Source organism: Sander vitreus, chromosome 21 (genome assembly GCF_031162955.1).
Source record: "Sander vitreus isolate 19-12246 chromosome 21, sanVit1, whole genome shotgun sequence".
Lineage (NCBI taxonomy): Eukaryota > Metazoa > Chordata > Actinopteri > Perciformes > Percidae > Sander > Sander vitreus.
Genome location: NC_135875.1, coordinates 2471152 through 2487829, shown reverse-complemented (window position 1 = coordinate 2487829; position 16678 = coordinate 2471152). Strand labels below are relative to the sequence as shown.

Here is a 16678-nt window from a genome sequence, read left to right as displayed (position 1 = left end):
CAACATCCCTGTCGCGCGCTGCACACGACAGCTGTAGTTCGACCAGTTCGAGTCATTGGATTTAGCGATAGCAGAAGTCAGAAATTCATCGTTTTAGCATCAGTTATACCCCAGAATCAAATTCAGCCGTAGTTTTTCTTTAATACGTCCAATGAAATGCGAAGACGAAGATTCAGAAACCGGAAGAAAACAAGCTAATCAAGGGTTTCAATTGGAGCAATTCTAAGGTAAAGGTAAAAGTAGCCTAGCAAGCTATATTGTTTATTTACAGTCACTGCTGCTGGAGCAAATAATTGATTTACATTTAAATATGATGCATGCCGAGATTATCAACCTGCCAGATGCTTTTTCCTGCACATACATAAAACGGGAATAGCTAGACGAAAAGTTGACCTTCCTGATATGTCAGATACAGTTATAATATTAGGGCTTATGGTTCGTTTGTGAGAGAAAAAAAATCTAATTTGCCTGTAGACAGTCCTGATTTGTCTTCTATATGTTGTCTCCTATAACGTCTTATATAATAATAATGATATAATATCTTCTGAATCAGAGTCAGATTTGTTGCCAAGTAGGTTTTAATTTAACAATTTGCCTTGAATGTTCTGGAGCATAACAATAAACACAGTAAGATAAAATAAAAATAAAAGCATGCACTGCAAAAGTCAAGACACATAAATATAGAATAGAAAACAACAATAAATATATAAAACACAAGTCTATGTATGTACGATACACAGGGTTAAGCATAAATGAGTACACCCATGTTAAAGTTGACTAAAAAGAGGAATAAAAACATCATCTTTTGGAAATTGATCTTAATGCCTTAATTAAAAAAATGAGGAAAAATCCAACCTTTAAGGACACCAATGTTCTTTGTGAATGAATAATGTATCGTAAATAAATAAATGTTCTTCCTTAAAATACAGGGTCATAAGTCAGTACACCCCTATGTTAAATTCCCATAGAGGCAGGCAGACTTTTATTTTGAAAGGCCAGTTATTTCATGGATCCAGGATACTATGATCCTGATAAAGTTCCCTTGGCCCCCACATCATCACATACCCTTCACCATACCCCCACATCATCACATACCCTTCACCATACCCCCACATCATCACATACCCTTCACCATACCCCCACATCATCACATACCCTTCACCATACCCCCCCATCATCACATACCCTTCACCATACCCCCCCATCATCACATACCCTTCACCATACCTAGAGATTGGCATGGTTGTATTTCAGTTAGCCTAATAGCTGGTTTGATTTACATTGAGAGATGATTTTATGGAAAGTACCCCATGCCAAATTATTATGTTATTAGGTTTGTTTTTTTTTAATGTTATTTGTTGATTGTTGGAACAGATGATGCAAGAACGTTTTCTGTGTGGACACAATAACGTTTCATTTGATCTTATCTTATGAGCCATCTGCAGTCTTATCGCGTGAGGTTCTGGTCCTGATGGACCGCAGAGGGGGACTGACTGTGCTGGCTTCATTCAGCCTTGTTTCAGAACGCCTGCTTCTGCCCTAGCTTGTCTCCCAACTTGTCCTTATTCGTTTTTGTCTCCTAAGGTGTTTCCTACTTTGTGTCTCGGCCTGTCTCCTAGTAGGTTCCGGTCCCTGTGGTCTGATAACAGCGTCATGGTGGACATTGCTGTGAAGAGCGGGGCTGCTTGGGTCTGCCACGCGCAGGGACATCAGTTGGCTGATGTCCTGCTTCCTGTTCACATCGGTAACAAAGAGGATCATGAAGAGGAGCTCAGTCAGCCGGAAGGAGACGAGACAAATTGGTAAGAAGCTCCTGTTGTCCTCGGGTCTAATTTGACCCATTTTCAAAAAGTTTCTATATCAGAAATGTGGGATTTCCAAACCGAATTGTCCAAAATAAATAACATGGGCGGTTCCCTACGACGCTCTTCACAAGTAAAATAAATGATCAGTTCACTACTTTCATTGAAGAAAAAAAAGATAAAATAACATTGAAAAAAAAGTGACGAAGTTTTTGGAAAAAGCTTCAAAAATGTGGCGCAAAAAGCGCGAAAACAAACGGCAAAAGTGACAAAAAAGAAGTTTTGATTTTAAATCTTGACCCAGAAAAACTAAAAGTTGCTCGGTCGACGGGAAGACAACACAAGGGTAAACTTGCACATCCACACAGCCTCTTTTTTCCATTCATCCATCCATCCATCCATCCATCCAGTCAGTCATCCATCCATCCATCCATCCATCCATCCATTTATCTTAGTAAAGGCTGACATAGAAGTGCAACTTAGCTATGTGTGTAATGTGGGCCATCATACCTCACCCCTGTTTTGTTTTTTTCTACAGAAGGGGCACAGATGAGTGAGCAGCACCTTTAACCCTTATCTTCCCCTCACAGGGGCGGCCCGGTGCTGTTGGAGCAGACAGAGGAAGGCTCTCCGTGCGTACTGACGCTCCGCTGCAGCCCCTGCTCCTCTACCGCCATCAGCCGCCTGCTGGTCGTCAGCGAGGCTCGAACCATGGAGGTGTACAGCCAGACGGGAGAATACTGTGGGACAATCCGCGGGGAGAGGGGCGACAGCGTCCAGCCAGACAGGTATGCACGCACACACACACGCACGCACGCACGCACACACACACACACGCACGCACACACACACACACACAGTTATCGTCACTTGGGTTCCGTGTTTGGAGATGGAGCTGATCATACTGCTTTTCTACAGGCTAGAATGTCATAAAGATTATTTAAAAAAAACATTGTGCTATGTTTATTATTTATTATCGACGGATAATTTCCTGATAAAGTCAGAGCTTGATAACGGCGGGATGTTGAAGCAGGGTATCCTCTGTTTTGCCTACAGTTCAGACAGAGGCCCTTTTTACAAGAAACAGCTGATCCTCGAGCATCCGTCCCCAGCCTGTGAAGTCAAGGTGAGCTGCGTTCAGAGAGACATGTGACGTCTGCCAGAGACTCTCGCATCTTCTAAACTTCAGTCTTCACATATATAGACGTCGTGTCTGACCTTGGACAGTTTTCTTCATCGAGTTACAGTTCTATATTTGCACAAGGCTGTGTTGAGTTCAATCCTGTGGTTCTGTCTCCCTCTGCTCGGGGTCCCAGCTGCTCTCCCTGGGCGGTAGAAGCAGTGTTTTGGTGGGTCGAGTCATCGTGGGCCTGCAGCAGCTACAGCCCTGCGCGGCCCGGGGCCCCGGCATCGACATGCAGCAGGTGCAGTGTCTGGTTGAGGAGATGGGAACGAGCCTTTCTCCGGGAGCCCAGAACCTCATGGACATGGTGCACTTCCAGCAGAAGGTGGGAGAAAAAGGGGGCAGTGAATTGCTTTAGCATTAAACAACCTCTTTAGGCAATAAGGCGTGATTTATGGTCCTGCTGAGGCTCCACGCAGAGCTTTCGCCGTAGCCTACGTAAGTGGTCTGAAGTTTATACGTCTGCGTTGGTGTGTGCGTCGATCTCTTTAAGAGAATAGCAGGGGCGGCATGTGTGTGTGCATGGGGAGTGTGTGGTAGAGCGAGTGGGAGAGTGATGGTGATTATCTTTTTATCTTTGCAGCAAATAGCGACTCTAGAGTCCTAGTGAGAGAAACAAAGTGTCTTCCCTGTTTTTTCTGACCACGGTGGGAAATCTGGAGCAGGAAAAGTTAACCCTCTCCTTGATTTCATGTTGTTCAGGGAAGAAGGAACCAGAAAAGAGACGGCCCAGCGACATGCGTCGACGCAACGTGTAGTTAAATTTTTTGTTTGGTGCTTAAGGTGCACGTCAGGCTACGGCGTAGGGTCCGGCGTAGGGTCCGGCGTAGGGTCCGGCGTTGGGTCCGGCGTTGGGTTGTGTCTCCATGTACCTAAATACGTAACCACGGCGTCAGAGGTATCAAAAGTATTCACATTCATTCCTCAGGTAGAAGTATAGATACTAGGGTTGAAAAAGACTTCTGTAGAAGTTGAAGTATCAACTCAAGCTTTTTACTCAAGTAAAAGTGTAAAAGTACTGGTTTCATAACTACTTATGGCGCTTTTCCATCACGTGGTACCTGCTCGACTCGCCTCGACTCCTTTTTTGGTTTTCCATTACGAAAAAAAGTCCCTGGTACCTGCTAACAGGTACTTTTTTTAGTACCACCTCAGTCGAGGTTCCAAGCGAGCTGAGGCGATACCAAAAGGTGACTTTGCTGCCTCCAGCTTCTTTAGAAACTAAATGTGTCTTCTGGCTGCGGCAACAACAACACACCTTTCACGTTCTGTGTGTGTGTCGCGTTAGGTCACGGCAGTTTACTGCAGCGCCGCTATGGCGACCAGCCACGCTGAGGCAGTACTAAAATCTGCAAGTCGAGCAGGTACCATGTAATGGAAAAACGCCATTAAAGTATAAAAGTTATGTAAGGGGAAAAAAAATAATATCAATATGCCTTTTTCAAATTAGACGGCGAGTGGTACTTGGGCGCATTAGAAAGGAGTTGTTTTTGCATCCAACCATTTTGAAAACTTCTTCCAGGTACGGCCAGGGATGTAGACGGGTTGGCTGGTCTTCCTGGCCACCAACCTGCTGGCTGGTGATTGGTCGGGACATTCAGCTCGAGCTCTCTTGAGTCTCTGCCACGGACATCTTCATACTAGGCTACACACGTCTGCTATTTCCTTGTGTGACGTGATTTGTGTCATGTGCAGGTGTGATGGATCGCGTACAAACCAATAGGGTGTCGGATAGGTTTTTTTTGTTTTTTTTTAACGATGACAAGCCGGAATGAAAACAAGCCAAACTGAAATAGGAGTAACAAGGCTATTTTTAAAATGTAAGGAGTAGAAGTATAGAGACCCAAAATTTCTACTTAAGTAAGGTAACAAAGTATTTGCACGCGTTGATTTACCGCAGAAGCATAAATCGGACTTAAGGGGGAATTACAACTATGCTGATGGAGTACATGTTCTTGCTTGTACTTCACTTCACTGAATGTTGTTTTCCAAAGTGTACCATAAGGTTCTTCGATTGCTTATCCACCTTCAGGCAACCTTTGGTTTCAGTTAATCACATATCCCTTATGAAAATCGCCTCGCTGCTTGACACGGGGACTGTTTTTCCCTCCAGAACCAGACCAGCTCTCTGGGCGGCTTCCTGCCTCTCCTGATGGGCGGTGGAGTTTTCTCCGCCCTGGCTCAAGGAGCCAACATCTCCCCAGCAGCCGTCAGCAACCAGCCCCAGCCTGCAGACTCCAGGGTATCAGTGTTATCTTTGCTGTTTGTTTGCGCTCATCCCACAGAATGTGATCCCATATCCTTATAGACTTTAGTTACCCAGTAATTTACCTTTGTATGTCCTGCAAAAATCCTTTCCTTAGCATGTCTACAACCAATTTGTTGCCAGTAAAATGTGTGTGAAGAAAATGTTTACACATGCTGCCTATCACACAGTTTCAGAACGTCTTGTTTCTGTGTCACCAGCCTCCAGTCGGCTCCATCAGACCTGCAGATGAAGCTCCGCCGGCTCAGAACGGAGCAATGTCAAACGGCTCTACCGCCTGCTCCCCAGACCCGCCGGCTTCTGGTGTCAACACTGAGAAAATAAGTAAGGATCATTATATGTTTCAGGTCAACATATAGCCTGACAAGCCAGACCCACATCCAGATGTTGGGTCTGGGAACTCCCCATTGGCAGAGCTCGATCCGAGGGGCGGGATAAACGGTTGTCTTTCAAATTCCCTCTGCACACAATAGGACAGCACTACAACCAACCAGAGCAACGCTAGTTGATAGATTCACCTTTAAACTCCGAGCACATCTTCCTTTTTTAAGACTTTTTTTTTTACTTCAGTGTCGTTCTTTGTTCTTTTCTCAAAGAAAGTCTTCCAGAGTCGAGGGCCAAGGCCGATTCCAAAGACAGCTGTTCACCAGCAGCAGCAGCCATCTTCTTTGTTTTCAAGTAGCAGGGAATTCACGCAGAACCGTCGCAACTCTACCATCATTATGTTAAACCCGCCCACCGACTCTATACACGATGTGATTGGCCTGACTAGAGTTTGGTTTTTCCAGCTTGCAAGCCAACGGAGAGTTGTTAGACTGACCCTGGCTGCAAATTACATTTGCTGCCGCTAGGGTGAGTCTAGATTTCTAGGCTACAAGGTGTAGACTTGGAAACATCAATTTGTGATGTGTGTAAGTATGTCTGACATTTCATAAGAAATGTTTTCCTTTCTTCATGCAATTCTTAGTCTCGCGTTTTCATGACCAACCAGAATTCTGACTGTCTTGCTTGGCTCAAAAAAGACAAAATACTTGAACCAACTTGGAATGAAAATGCTGTAAAACTGGAACTGAAAAAGTTTTTGAGGGGCAATAAAAAAAATCGGTCTCTCCTTACTGCCTGATAAAACTCATTTGACCACAACGTTTTTAATGCTCTGAGGTCTCAGGGCATTATTAATATCTTCTTGAATTCTCCTTTTTGCATATAACCTGATCCTCATGTGTTTCATATCAAAATGTTCAAAACAAACTCAGCTTTCTGTATAGTCCGTTTCTTAGTTTTGAAATTCAGTTTGCGATGTGGTCTCCCATCCTTAGCGAGCAGTGAGAGCGGAGGCCCCGTGAGCCACGCCCAGATGGCGGAAATGATGTCACACTTCCTGAAAGGCCAGGGGCGCGGCCAGGCGTCGAGCTCCGGCCCCGAGCTTCTGCCCATGCTCCAGAGCCTCTGCGGACAGGTGACCAAGCTGAGACTGGACGACGCTGCAGAGAAGGAGAAGATGATGAGAAATGGCACATGGTGAGTGAAGTCCAGTCAGTCCGTCCTGTCAGACACTGTGTTTAAAACCAACTGCTGACGTTCAGAGAAATTACAAACAAGAGTTTGCTTATTCTTCTGGTCTGATTAGTCAACGAACAGGGTACATGTTTAAGACTTAAAAGTCTTAAACATGTCTTAAATGTTCATTGGTGTTTTAAGCCCCCAACGCCTGGAAGGCACTAGGATTAGGCAATGGTTAGGGTTAGGGTTAGGGTTAAGGTTAGGGTTATGTGCCTTGAAGTCAACGGTCGCAGCGCTGCCTGGAAGGAGACGTTGGGGGCTTAAAACACCATTGAGCGTCTTAAATATTGGAAAAAATAAGGCCTTAAAAGTCTTTCATTTCTTTAGAAAGTCTTAAATGTCATTCATAAAGGTCCCACCCTTGTTTAAGTTTATTTCATGTATATAGCACTTAACAAGCAAACAAGTTTGCACCAAAGTGCTTCACAAAGACAAAACCATATGTATACAAGCATAAAACACACATATATACATAGATATAGTGGACATCCAACACGATTCAGGTAGAAACAAGTTGAGACACAAATTGAAACCCTTGAAATCAGATAAACAGGAAAATATATATACATACATACACATATACACATACATAAAATAAAAGGAAAGAAAACTGGTTCAACACAACTCAAATTAAAAAGCCAGAGAATAAAAGATTAAGATGCACTTTTGTCCTTTCATAAGATTAAATAACTCCTACATTGTTTCGTCACAAAGCATGTACTGTATGTATTGAGTACTACAATACAATGTTGTATTAAGTTCAAGTATTTGGTAAAACAATTATTTAAATAGCCTAAACTCCTTTCTGATATTCCATTATATCCACTTCACATCAGGCGTCTTCAACGTTCTTTAGGCCAAGGACCCCTTAGCTGAAAGAGAGACAGAGCAGGGACGCCCATACGTATTGAATGAAATTGAGTTGCATTTTAAACGGTGCCTACAATACCGTGAAGGGTGGCCTAAAGCCCTTACACATAGCTTTCTATGGTGCCCTACGATACTAAGCTATTAAAATAATTGTTGACATAATCATATATTTATACATCATGTTTTAATGTCAAACATACATGTGGAAGGCACAGTGTATACTTGAGCTTAACTGTATCTGTGGATGGCTACTATAGTGGCTACCTTACCTATAGCCCAGTAAGCCTATCATCAATGTTGGCTAACTTTTTTTTTTCCACAAAAGGGGTTATTTATCTGTGCTAATATGTTGAATTCATGTTAATATATATTCTCAGACCATTTAATAAAAAAATAAAAAAACTTTCTGAAAAACAATCAAACAATAATTTGGCGGCCCCCCTGCAGTAACTCTGACATATCCGTAACTAAAGAGAATGGAAAGCACTGTAGAAGAAACAAGGATGATTTTTTTGCAGCCACATCATTGTGGCACAGTCCCGAGGGCGTGGATGAAACAGAGACTTGTTTATTTATTGGGCCAATAGTTCTGGATGTCTAAGGTGGCATTGTTAGCTGAAAGCTGACGCCCAAACGTCTCCCACTGCCTCGGGGTAAAATATTCACTGATCTCCAAGCTGCGTGTCAACACATATCGCACATTATAACGTTGTTGTTCATCCGACTGCATGGAGCTGCATAGGGGGTGTCCAAACTTTTTTTTTTTTTTGAAAGAGTCCCAGATTTGATAATGTGAAGATGCCCGGGGGCCAATGGTCCCTTCTGACATTTAACAATGAAAGTTACATACAGATGCACTGTTCTATAACCATTTTCATTGTCACAATTATAATTTTTATTTTTTAAATGGCAATGTAACCAAATCTACATCACTCAGGTACCCCGGAAATCCAGAGTTCTCGCGAGAGCACAATCTGAATTAGCTCAGCGAGTCACTCAGTAATGATGCTCATTAACTATGCCCTTGTAGCCGAGCTGCACCAATCACATCGGTGTATCTGATATAGGCGGGCCGGAGGCCAGCTAAACAGATGACGACAGTTTAATCTACCAGTTAGCTCCGCTGGTAGCTAAGAGTTTAATCTACCAGTTAGCTCCTCTGGTAGCTAAGAGTTTAATCTACCAGTTAGCTCCTCTGGTAGCTAAGAGTTTCATCTACCAGTTAGCTCCTCTGGTAGCTAAGGGTTTAATCTACCAGTGAGCTCCTCTGGTAGCTAAGAGTTTAATCTACCAGTTAGCTCCACTGGTAGCTAAGAGTTTAATCTACCAGTTAGCTCCTCTGGTAGCTAAGAGTTTAATCTACCAGTTAGCTCCTCTGGTAGCTAAGAGTTTAATCTACCAGTTAGCTCCACTGGTAGCTAAGAGTTTCATCTACCAGTTAGCTCCTCTGGTAGCTAAGCGTATGGAGCTCTGGATACGTCACCCCGTGTATTGTTGTGATTGGTCGTAGTGTTATCCAATTGCGTGCAGTGAGATTTTCATATGCATGCTTGGTGCCCCCCCTTGAGTTGGGCCATTTTCATTACTCAATGCCAGACCCTTTAATCTTTCGGATTTGGGTCTGGATTTCCAGGCTATCACTCAGGCGTGAATAAATCGGAAAAAAAACTAAACAATTCTGCCTTTACTTTTACATCTGTAGTCAGATAACAAAACAAACAAACTATGGACTAGCTTAAACTTCCCATGGAGTTAATAAATATCTGAACCTCAACGCTCATTTTAAACCTGACTTATTATGAATAATGCAAAGTTAATGCAATGTTAATTTAACTTTGGCCGGACTTCGGACATGCCTGTTCTAGACATTGTGGTAACAATTGTGCTTGGTAAACAGCTGACAGACTGGGTTACATAGAAGGATCTGTGTTTAACCAGTGGCTGTTAGCAGTGCTGGGAGGAGGCTGATACAGAGACAATAGAGTTCATTTATCAGCATCACTGTATGTGTTGAATGGTTAAAACGTTGGCAAACTGCACCAGACCTCATTGAATAAATGGAATTATTTTCAGCCATCACTGATGCAAAGGCTTAGTATGAGTTTTACTTAATGTACAGCTGGCATATGTTTCACTCTACAATTGAAAAAAAAAAAAGTGCCTGTGAGCTGGTGTGACAAACTGTTTGATAAATGAGGCTCTTTGTCAGAGCGGTGCAGCACGTGTGGTGCTCAGAGCAAGTCTGACTCCACACCGAGGAGAGGACAGCAGCTCAGCGGTACGTCTCGCCAAAACACATCAGAGTGGTAATCACGGGCTGAAATATTGAAAGAGTTTAATACTTTATATCAGATTATGCTATTATGTTAAAGAGGCGCTATGCAGTTTTGGCCATTTCTTCGCTGTTTTCTCTCTTTCTGCTGGCAGGTTTTTCTACAGAGCTCCCCCTACAGCTTCAGAATAGATATTTGGCAGCTCCTATGTTTACTCGTGTCTGACTCCTCTCTCGGTCAGTCTGCCGTTTCCTCTTTCTCTGTTCCTCCGACAATGCTTTCCTAGCTTTCTGCTTCTTTTTGGCCGGCTCAGCCATGACGATAGTGTGAAAAACCTTCATTGCAACCTTGTTAGCCGGTTCCTGAATGGGCGTATGTGTGCAGTGCCGTGAAGCCATTGGTTACATGGCGAGACCTGATATCACGCGATACTTCCTGACGCTGAGGCCGGCGGCTCGCCAGCCGAAAGATGCAAGGGTGGTTTTTCCGCTCACAGGCGCTAGGGGGGAGCGACGACCTCCATTCAACCCGAAAAAAGTCATATAACCATTCCAATGACTCCGAAGCTGTTCAGTTAAGGTAAATTAAGCTAAAAAAAACTGCATAGTTCCCCTTTAAACAACAACAGAGATGTGAGTACTAATGGTGTCCCTTTGCGACACAATTTTAATGGAAACCTTTTTTTCCCCCTGCATTTTCTGGGAATTTTCTAGACAGTTTGTTTTGTTGCTGATGTTGTTTTTGTAAAAGCCTGACCAGGGACAAGGACTGCAAATTAGCGGAGGCTAGACGTCCTACTCTTTCACATCTGATTGTGATAATGTTATAGGTCTTGTCCCTGATAAATAAACAATAATATAAAAAAAAAATTGATTGAAGTAATATCTACTAATCTGATAAACTGATTGATAAAACAAATACATATATGTACTGTAGTTTTTTAAAGAGAAGTTTGTCATTTGAGTGGTTGGTTGTTTTAAAGCTATGCTGCGTAGTTTCTGTCTCCCCCCATGAGGAATTCTAAGTAATGACAACAACACTGTCAGCGCGTCCACATGATACAAGCCTTCTGTGATCAGATACAGAGAGAGTTGTGTGGAGCTGATAGTCTTAATTAGCTTTGTAGCAACTCATTTGGCAACGGCTTGAATGTAACAGGCGTTCATGTTAATATCAAAAAGTTACGCATTAAAGCTTTAAAAGACGCTAATAGCAGTTTGCTCTCGTGAAATGTTAAAGAATTGTTACAGGAATTCTTTGTCCTCCAACCTGCAAAATAGCCTCGGGATTGAACTTGTTTTGGTGGAACATGTGGACGTTCAAAAGTAGTTTTAGTCGTGCAACAGAAAGATCTGAGGGGAAGTTAACCATAGTCCTCATAAATCCACCGGAAAAGAAGGACATATGGCGGCATTTCCGGTGGCAACAGAGCAATCCCAGAAGTGGAAGGTCGTGGATATAGACTACAATGGAATAAAAATTGCTTAGCGAGGATCAGAGATGAACGTTGGTGGAGTTAAGCAACAATGGGAAAGACTGAGCAGCAGCAGTCAGGAGTTCCTCTGGTTGTAAGAGAGGCTGTACTGGAAGTACTGGAGCTGCCAGAGCGGTGGGAAGGGCTCGAGAAAGACTTAAAGGGGGCTTAAAGATTCTTCAAGATCCTTGAGGGTATAAGGTAGGGCTGGGCAGTATGGAGAAAATCAGATATCACGATATTCTTGACCAAATACATCGATGTCGATATTGCGACGATATTGTAGGGTTGGCAATTGGTGCTTTCACAAAAATATTTACACAATGCAATTATCATCAATAATGTGGTTATACAGTTTCAAGTGAAATTATAGAGGAAAAAAAATACATGTTTTTTTCCCAGCTATATATGTTTACATGCATGCACAGAAAATAGTGTGATGTTAAAACAAATCTGCAATTCCTCAAATGATATTCCCTCAAAATGTTTCTGAGAAAAATGTAGTTAGTATGTGCTTGTTGTTATCAATTTAGACAACGTCATTGTATATCACGACATCTTGATATATGATTTCATTGAAAGACGATAAATTATCATATTGAATTATTGCCCAGCCCCAGTAAAAGGGAGTTCTGAGAAAACGCAAAAGCCCTGCAGAGAGACTGGAAATGTTTGAGAAGGTGGAAAAAAAAAAAGAGAAGAAGCAGAGGAGATGTTTTGTTAAGCATCTTGGTTTTGAGATGTAACCCGCAGGTGGTTAGGATGAAAGTCGGCTGTCAGAAGGAAATGTGAGTCAGATGGACGCAGCAGGATTTGGAGGTTAGGGGGAAGACGGTGGTCAGCATCGACTGTGTGGAGGCTTTAGTTTTAGTGTCTGTGTTTGTATTTGAGGGTTTTGTCTCTGATGTGGCTTCATGTTTGTTCATGAATCACTCACACTGACTGTCTTCCCACTCTCTCATTCCTCTAAACTAGACCCAAACATGCCTCTGTCTTCACATTTGAGTGCCTGATGCAAAGTCACAGTACAGTTATTATTACATTTAACACGAGTCACAACTTGTATTAACAAAACCTGGTCTAAAAATGTTATGTAAGGAGTTATCAATTTGCTTTTATTATTTATCATGCAAAAGTTCAGCTTAGTAAAAGTTTACTGTGGGTGTAACAAAGGAAAAACATCCACACACTTTTACCAAATAAAGCAGAGTTCCTTATTAAGATGGACAAAGAGAACTTAAAGGGTAACTTAGGGTTTCTTCAACCCCTATTTTCCTAAGTTTTTGTGTCTAAGTGACTGATGGGAACAAACAGTCTTTGACATTGGTCCAGTATTAAGCGAGATCGCTGCAGTCGGGGGAGTCAGCAAAACAAGCTACAATGTAAATTAATAGGGCAATTGTCCAGCTTATATTTACCTTCACAAAAGTGCTCGTTTTGCCGCTGACAGACTCAGATTAATATTCTGAGTGGCTGACAACATTATGGAAAGGATTTCTAAGGAGGTCGACCTTTCTGTTAAAGAGTAAGATCCTTTTTTTAAACATAAAAACATCCGCGAAATTGTGTTCGCTAAACCCACCAGACTCCATGTAAATAAACAGTCATTTTAGCATCGTAAAATACACTTCATTTAAAGTCCACAGCAACAAAACGCCAGAGCAGGGGGAATGAGAGGGGGAAACACCAGAGCAGAGCAGGGGGAATGAGAGGGGAAAACACCAGAGCAGGGGGAATGAGAGGGGGAAACACCAGAGCAGGGGGGAATGAGAGGGGAAACACCAGAGCAGAGCAGGGGGAATGAGAGGGGGAAACACCAGAGCAGAGCAGGGGGAATGAGAGGGGGGAAACACCAGAGCAGGGGGAATGAGAGGGGGGAAACGCCAGAGCAGGGGGAATGAGAGGGGAAAACGCCAGAGCAGGGGGAATGAGAGGGGGCAAAAGCCAGAGCAGGGGGAATGAGAGGGGGGAACACGCCAGAGCAGGGGGAATGAGAGGGGGGACAACGCCAGAGCAGGGGGAATGAGGAGTAAAAGCCAGAGCAGGGGGAATGAGAGGGGGAAACACTAGACTAGGGGGAATGATAAGTTGCTTTCAGTGTTCTCATTTTTGGAATTTTGACTTTTACTCTGCAGCCAGGCTTTTTAACCAAACGTTACCTCATTGTGGTGTCACTCTGCAGGGAGCTGGACCCGGCCATGGAGCGTCGTCTAGAGGAGATGGAGAGGAGGCTGAAGGAGCACGTGGACCGCCGCCTGGACGCTCTGGAGCAGAAGCTGGAGAAGGCCCTGCTGAGCGCCCTGCCGCTTGTCGTCCTCAGCCAGGGAGCCACGGGCAGCGGGGAGGGGGGAGCAGCCTCCACGGGAGCGTCGGAGCAGACCGCCCCGACAGCAGCCACGCACTGAGTTCAGAACCGCTTAAAGACTAACGTAACATGTAACCTGGAAGCCTTTCTGACCCTCGTCCTTCTCCAACTAGACCTTAGTGGCAGAGGGGAGGCAAAGCAGGACGCAGATAGTAAAACGAATTAAGGCTGAAATGGGAAATATGGATAGAATAACACAATAATCTCCTAAAATGTAAAATTGTGTTCAACTACAAGTATCCAGCTGTAAAGGATGCAGCCTCTGTAACAGTTGGTTTGTTTTTTTTATCTCTGGGAAAATAGCAAATGCGACACTGCTCGACAACGAAAAGGGAATGTCCTAGATGTAGGATGTTTGTTTGAAAGAAACCAAGAAAATGTGTATCTGCAGAGAAACCATATCCATATCACAGATAACAAGCATGTCCTGTGGCTGCAATGTATTCTGGAAAAAAGTCTTGGCCACATGAAAAAGTTCCTGGAAATACATCACGGAACAAAAATGCCATATTAAACCAAGCACTTTTTAAACAAACAGAAGACATGACCGCATGTGATCTTATTCAGGTTTTAACATATTAATAATGTACTGTACATGCATCACCACGAGAACACTTATTTATTATAAACACAACCTTGCAGGTTTAATGATTCACGAGTATCCATAACAGTTATTCTTATTCACACTACGTACTGTAAAGGCCCTGACACACCAACCCGATTATCGGCCGCCGATTCCACATGTTGAATCGGAAGGCGGGCAGTCGGACTCCATGACCAATCTGATTGGTGGAGCGCTAACCCGGAAATGACAAGCGGGATGAACCTGACTAACGCCTCTCAAAATCTGACGAAAATCTTTTAAACTGACCTTTGTTGATCTGAAATGAAGACAGATTCAGCAACTGCACGGCCTATTTCTCGCTTAAAATGTTTTCAGGAACACGTTTCGGTGAACTATTTTAGTAAAATATGAGATCGTATTCCAAACGAAGCCGCCATTATGCTCGGTTGTAAAATCCAGCCAGACCCACGTGACGCGTTCGTCCAATCAGCTGCCGGAGTTTATTTTTGGGTCGACAATGCAGATTAGCGCACGCGCAGAACGTACGGTCGCGTCGCTTCGGTGTGTTCTGAGGCACTTTTTGGACCAACTCGGGGAGGCAGGTCGGCCGTCAGGTTGGTGTGTCGGAGCCTTAACTGCACTGATCTGCTGAGACGTGTTCTGGTTAACTGTTTGGTTCAGTAAAGTTTGGTTTGACACTTGCGGAGACTCTCAAAAGGAACACACACTCCTGTTACAGGAGTGTTTATACAGGTTGTGACTGATTTAAAACGTATTTTAATATGGCACTGTAATGTTTGAAATAATGCACGTCTGTAACATAATGCTGCCAGTGTAAACCGTTTTGATCTGTGATGTTGATGGTTTGAATAACTATGCTTACATAAATAGCAATAAAAAATATATTTATACAGATCTTTTTTTGGGGGGGGTGTTTATGAACTCTGCTAATTCTACAGCGTTTCTTAAAGTGCTCATATTATGCTCATTTTCAGGCTCATAAATGTATTTAGAGGTTATACCAGAATAGGTTTACATGGTTTAATTTTCAAAAAACACCATATTTTGGTTGTACTGCACATTGCTGCAGCTCCTCTTTTCACCCTGTGTGTTGAGCTCTCTGTTTTAGCAATGCTAGCAGTTAGCCACCTCGTTCTCAATGGCAAAACACTGCTACAACACACAAGAGTTCACCCTAATCTACAAAAGCAATTGTATAGAACTACTTACATGTGCTTCATCTGCAGATATTCCACGCAAAGTTGGAAGTGCGCCCTCGTTAAGAAGAAGTCTCCCGGCTAATCCTGCCTTGTACTGACAGCTAGCTGATGTGGTATTAGCTAAAGTGGTTAGCACACACCAAATGTTTCGGCTAGTGACGTAGAAAGCCCTGCAGATGTTGACCAGCTGACTCAGAGACTGAAGGCAGGACACATTCAGAAACCGTATCTCACTCAGAACAGCATGGGTGTTTTTTTTTTTTTCAAGTTTGTATGTGTGTGGAAGCACCAGAGACAAAATAACACCCCAAATCCCAGAAAAAATGATTTTTTTCATAATATGGGCACTTTAAAACAAAGAGCAGTGCTTGTGCAACAAAAAAAAGACATTCTGAATAGAGAAGAAAGATGAGTGGGGGACTAATTTTGCAAGAGATAAGTGATTTACTTTCCCCAATTGGAAAGCTGCCGGACAGCAAGACATTTCAGAGGATAAGCAACTTGAAAGAATGATGTGGAACTGCGAAGAAAAAAACAAAAATCACATATTTTATGCAAACATAAATGCAAAAAAAAAGGCATATAACTGAAGTAACACTTAATCAAAGTTCAGTTAACTATGGCAACGATAACAAGCAGAACGTTTTTGGCATTCAGTTTGGTATCTTTGGGCTCCAGCGCTGCACTTTCTGACAAATATATGAGTCAGAGAATACTCTCAAGAGCTGACAATGCTGATTTATGGATAGTTTGTGTGGTACGACAGTGGCAGTTAGAGGAAAATTTCCAAGAGTTTCCCGAAAAGGCAAAATCAACTTAGCCGATGGTTCCTTCCAGTAACGCTGACTCATAATGAGTGGGTCCGAAGTCAACCATGAAGGTCACTGAAAGTCTTCTTATGTGGAGACCTGCAGCAGTTAGCCCGACATCTGAAAGCCAGAGGGCCTAGTTGCCAAAATTTAAAAAGAAACAGAAGAGATGGTCGGTGCCAACCAACTGTCAGCTGTGAGCTGAGTCAAATGGGGTCACATATTACGTAAGGAGGATACCGAATTATAAAATGATGTGCGGATGTTTTGTTAGACATGTGGAGGACA

General features: G+C 43.1%; 1 protein-coding gene across 2 annotated transcripts; it reads left to right on the top strand.

The window, feature by feature from the left end:
• The first annotated feature begins 9 nt into the window (after positions 1-9).
• On the top strand, positions 10-14318 carry c21h10orf88 (chromosome 21 C10orf88 homolog). Of its 2 annotated transcripts, none has more exons than XM_078279288.1 (9): positions 10-227; positions 1623-1802; positions 2393-2590; positions 2859-2928; positions 3119-3310; positions 5099-5227; positions 5452-5575; positions 6571-6772; positions 13614-14318. In XM_078279288.1, the coding sequence occupies exons 2-9, from the start codon at positions 1654-1656 to the stop codon at positions 13834-13836; spliced, it is 1287 nt and encodes a 428-aa protein (XP_078135414.1). In that variant the 5' UTR covers positions 10-227; positions 1623-1653; the 3' UTR covers positions 13837-14318. The 2 variants fall into 2 exon arrangements, with proteins under 2 accessions (XP_078135414.1, XP_078135413.1); XM_078279287.1 differs by having other exon boundaries at positions 1620-1802.
• The last annotated feature ends 2360 nt before the right edge of the window (positions 14319-16678 follow it).

Coding starts and splice junctions, on each gene's coding strand:
- c21h10orf88 (XM_078279288.1), top strand. CDS start 1,654: ATGGTGGACATTGCTGTGAAGAGCGGGGCTGCTTGGGTCTGCCACGCG. Junction 1,803..2,392: donor GAAGGAGACGAGACAAATTG/GTAAGAAGCTCC, acceptor TTCCCCTCACAG/GGGCGGCCCGGTGCTGTTGG. Junction 3,311..5,098: donor TGGTGCACTTCCAGCAGAAG/GTGGGAGAAAAA, acceptor TTTTCCCTCCAG/AACCAGACCAGCTCTCTGGG.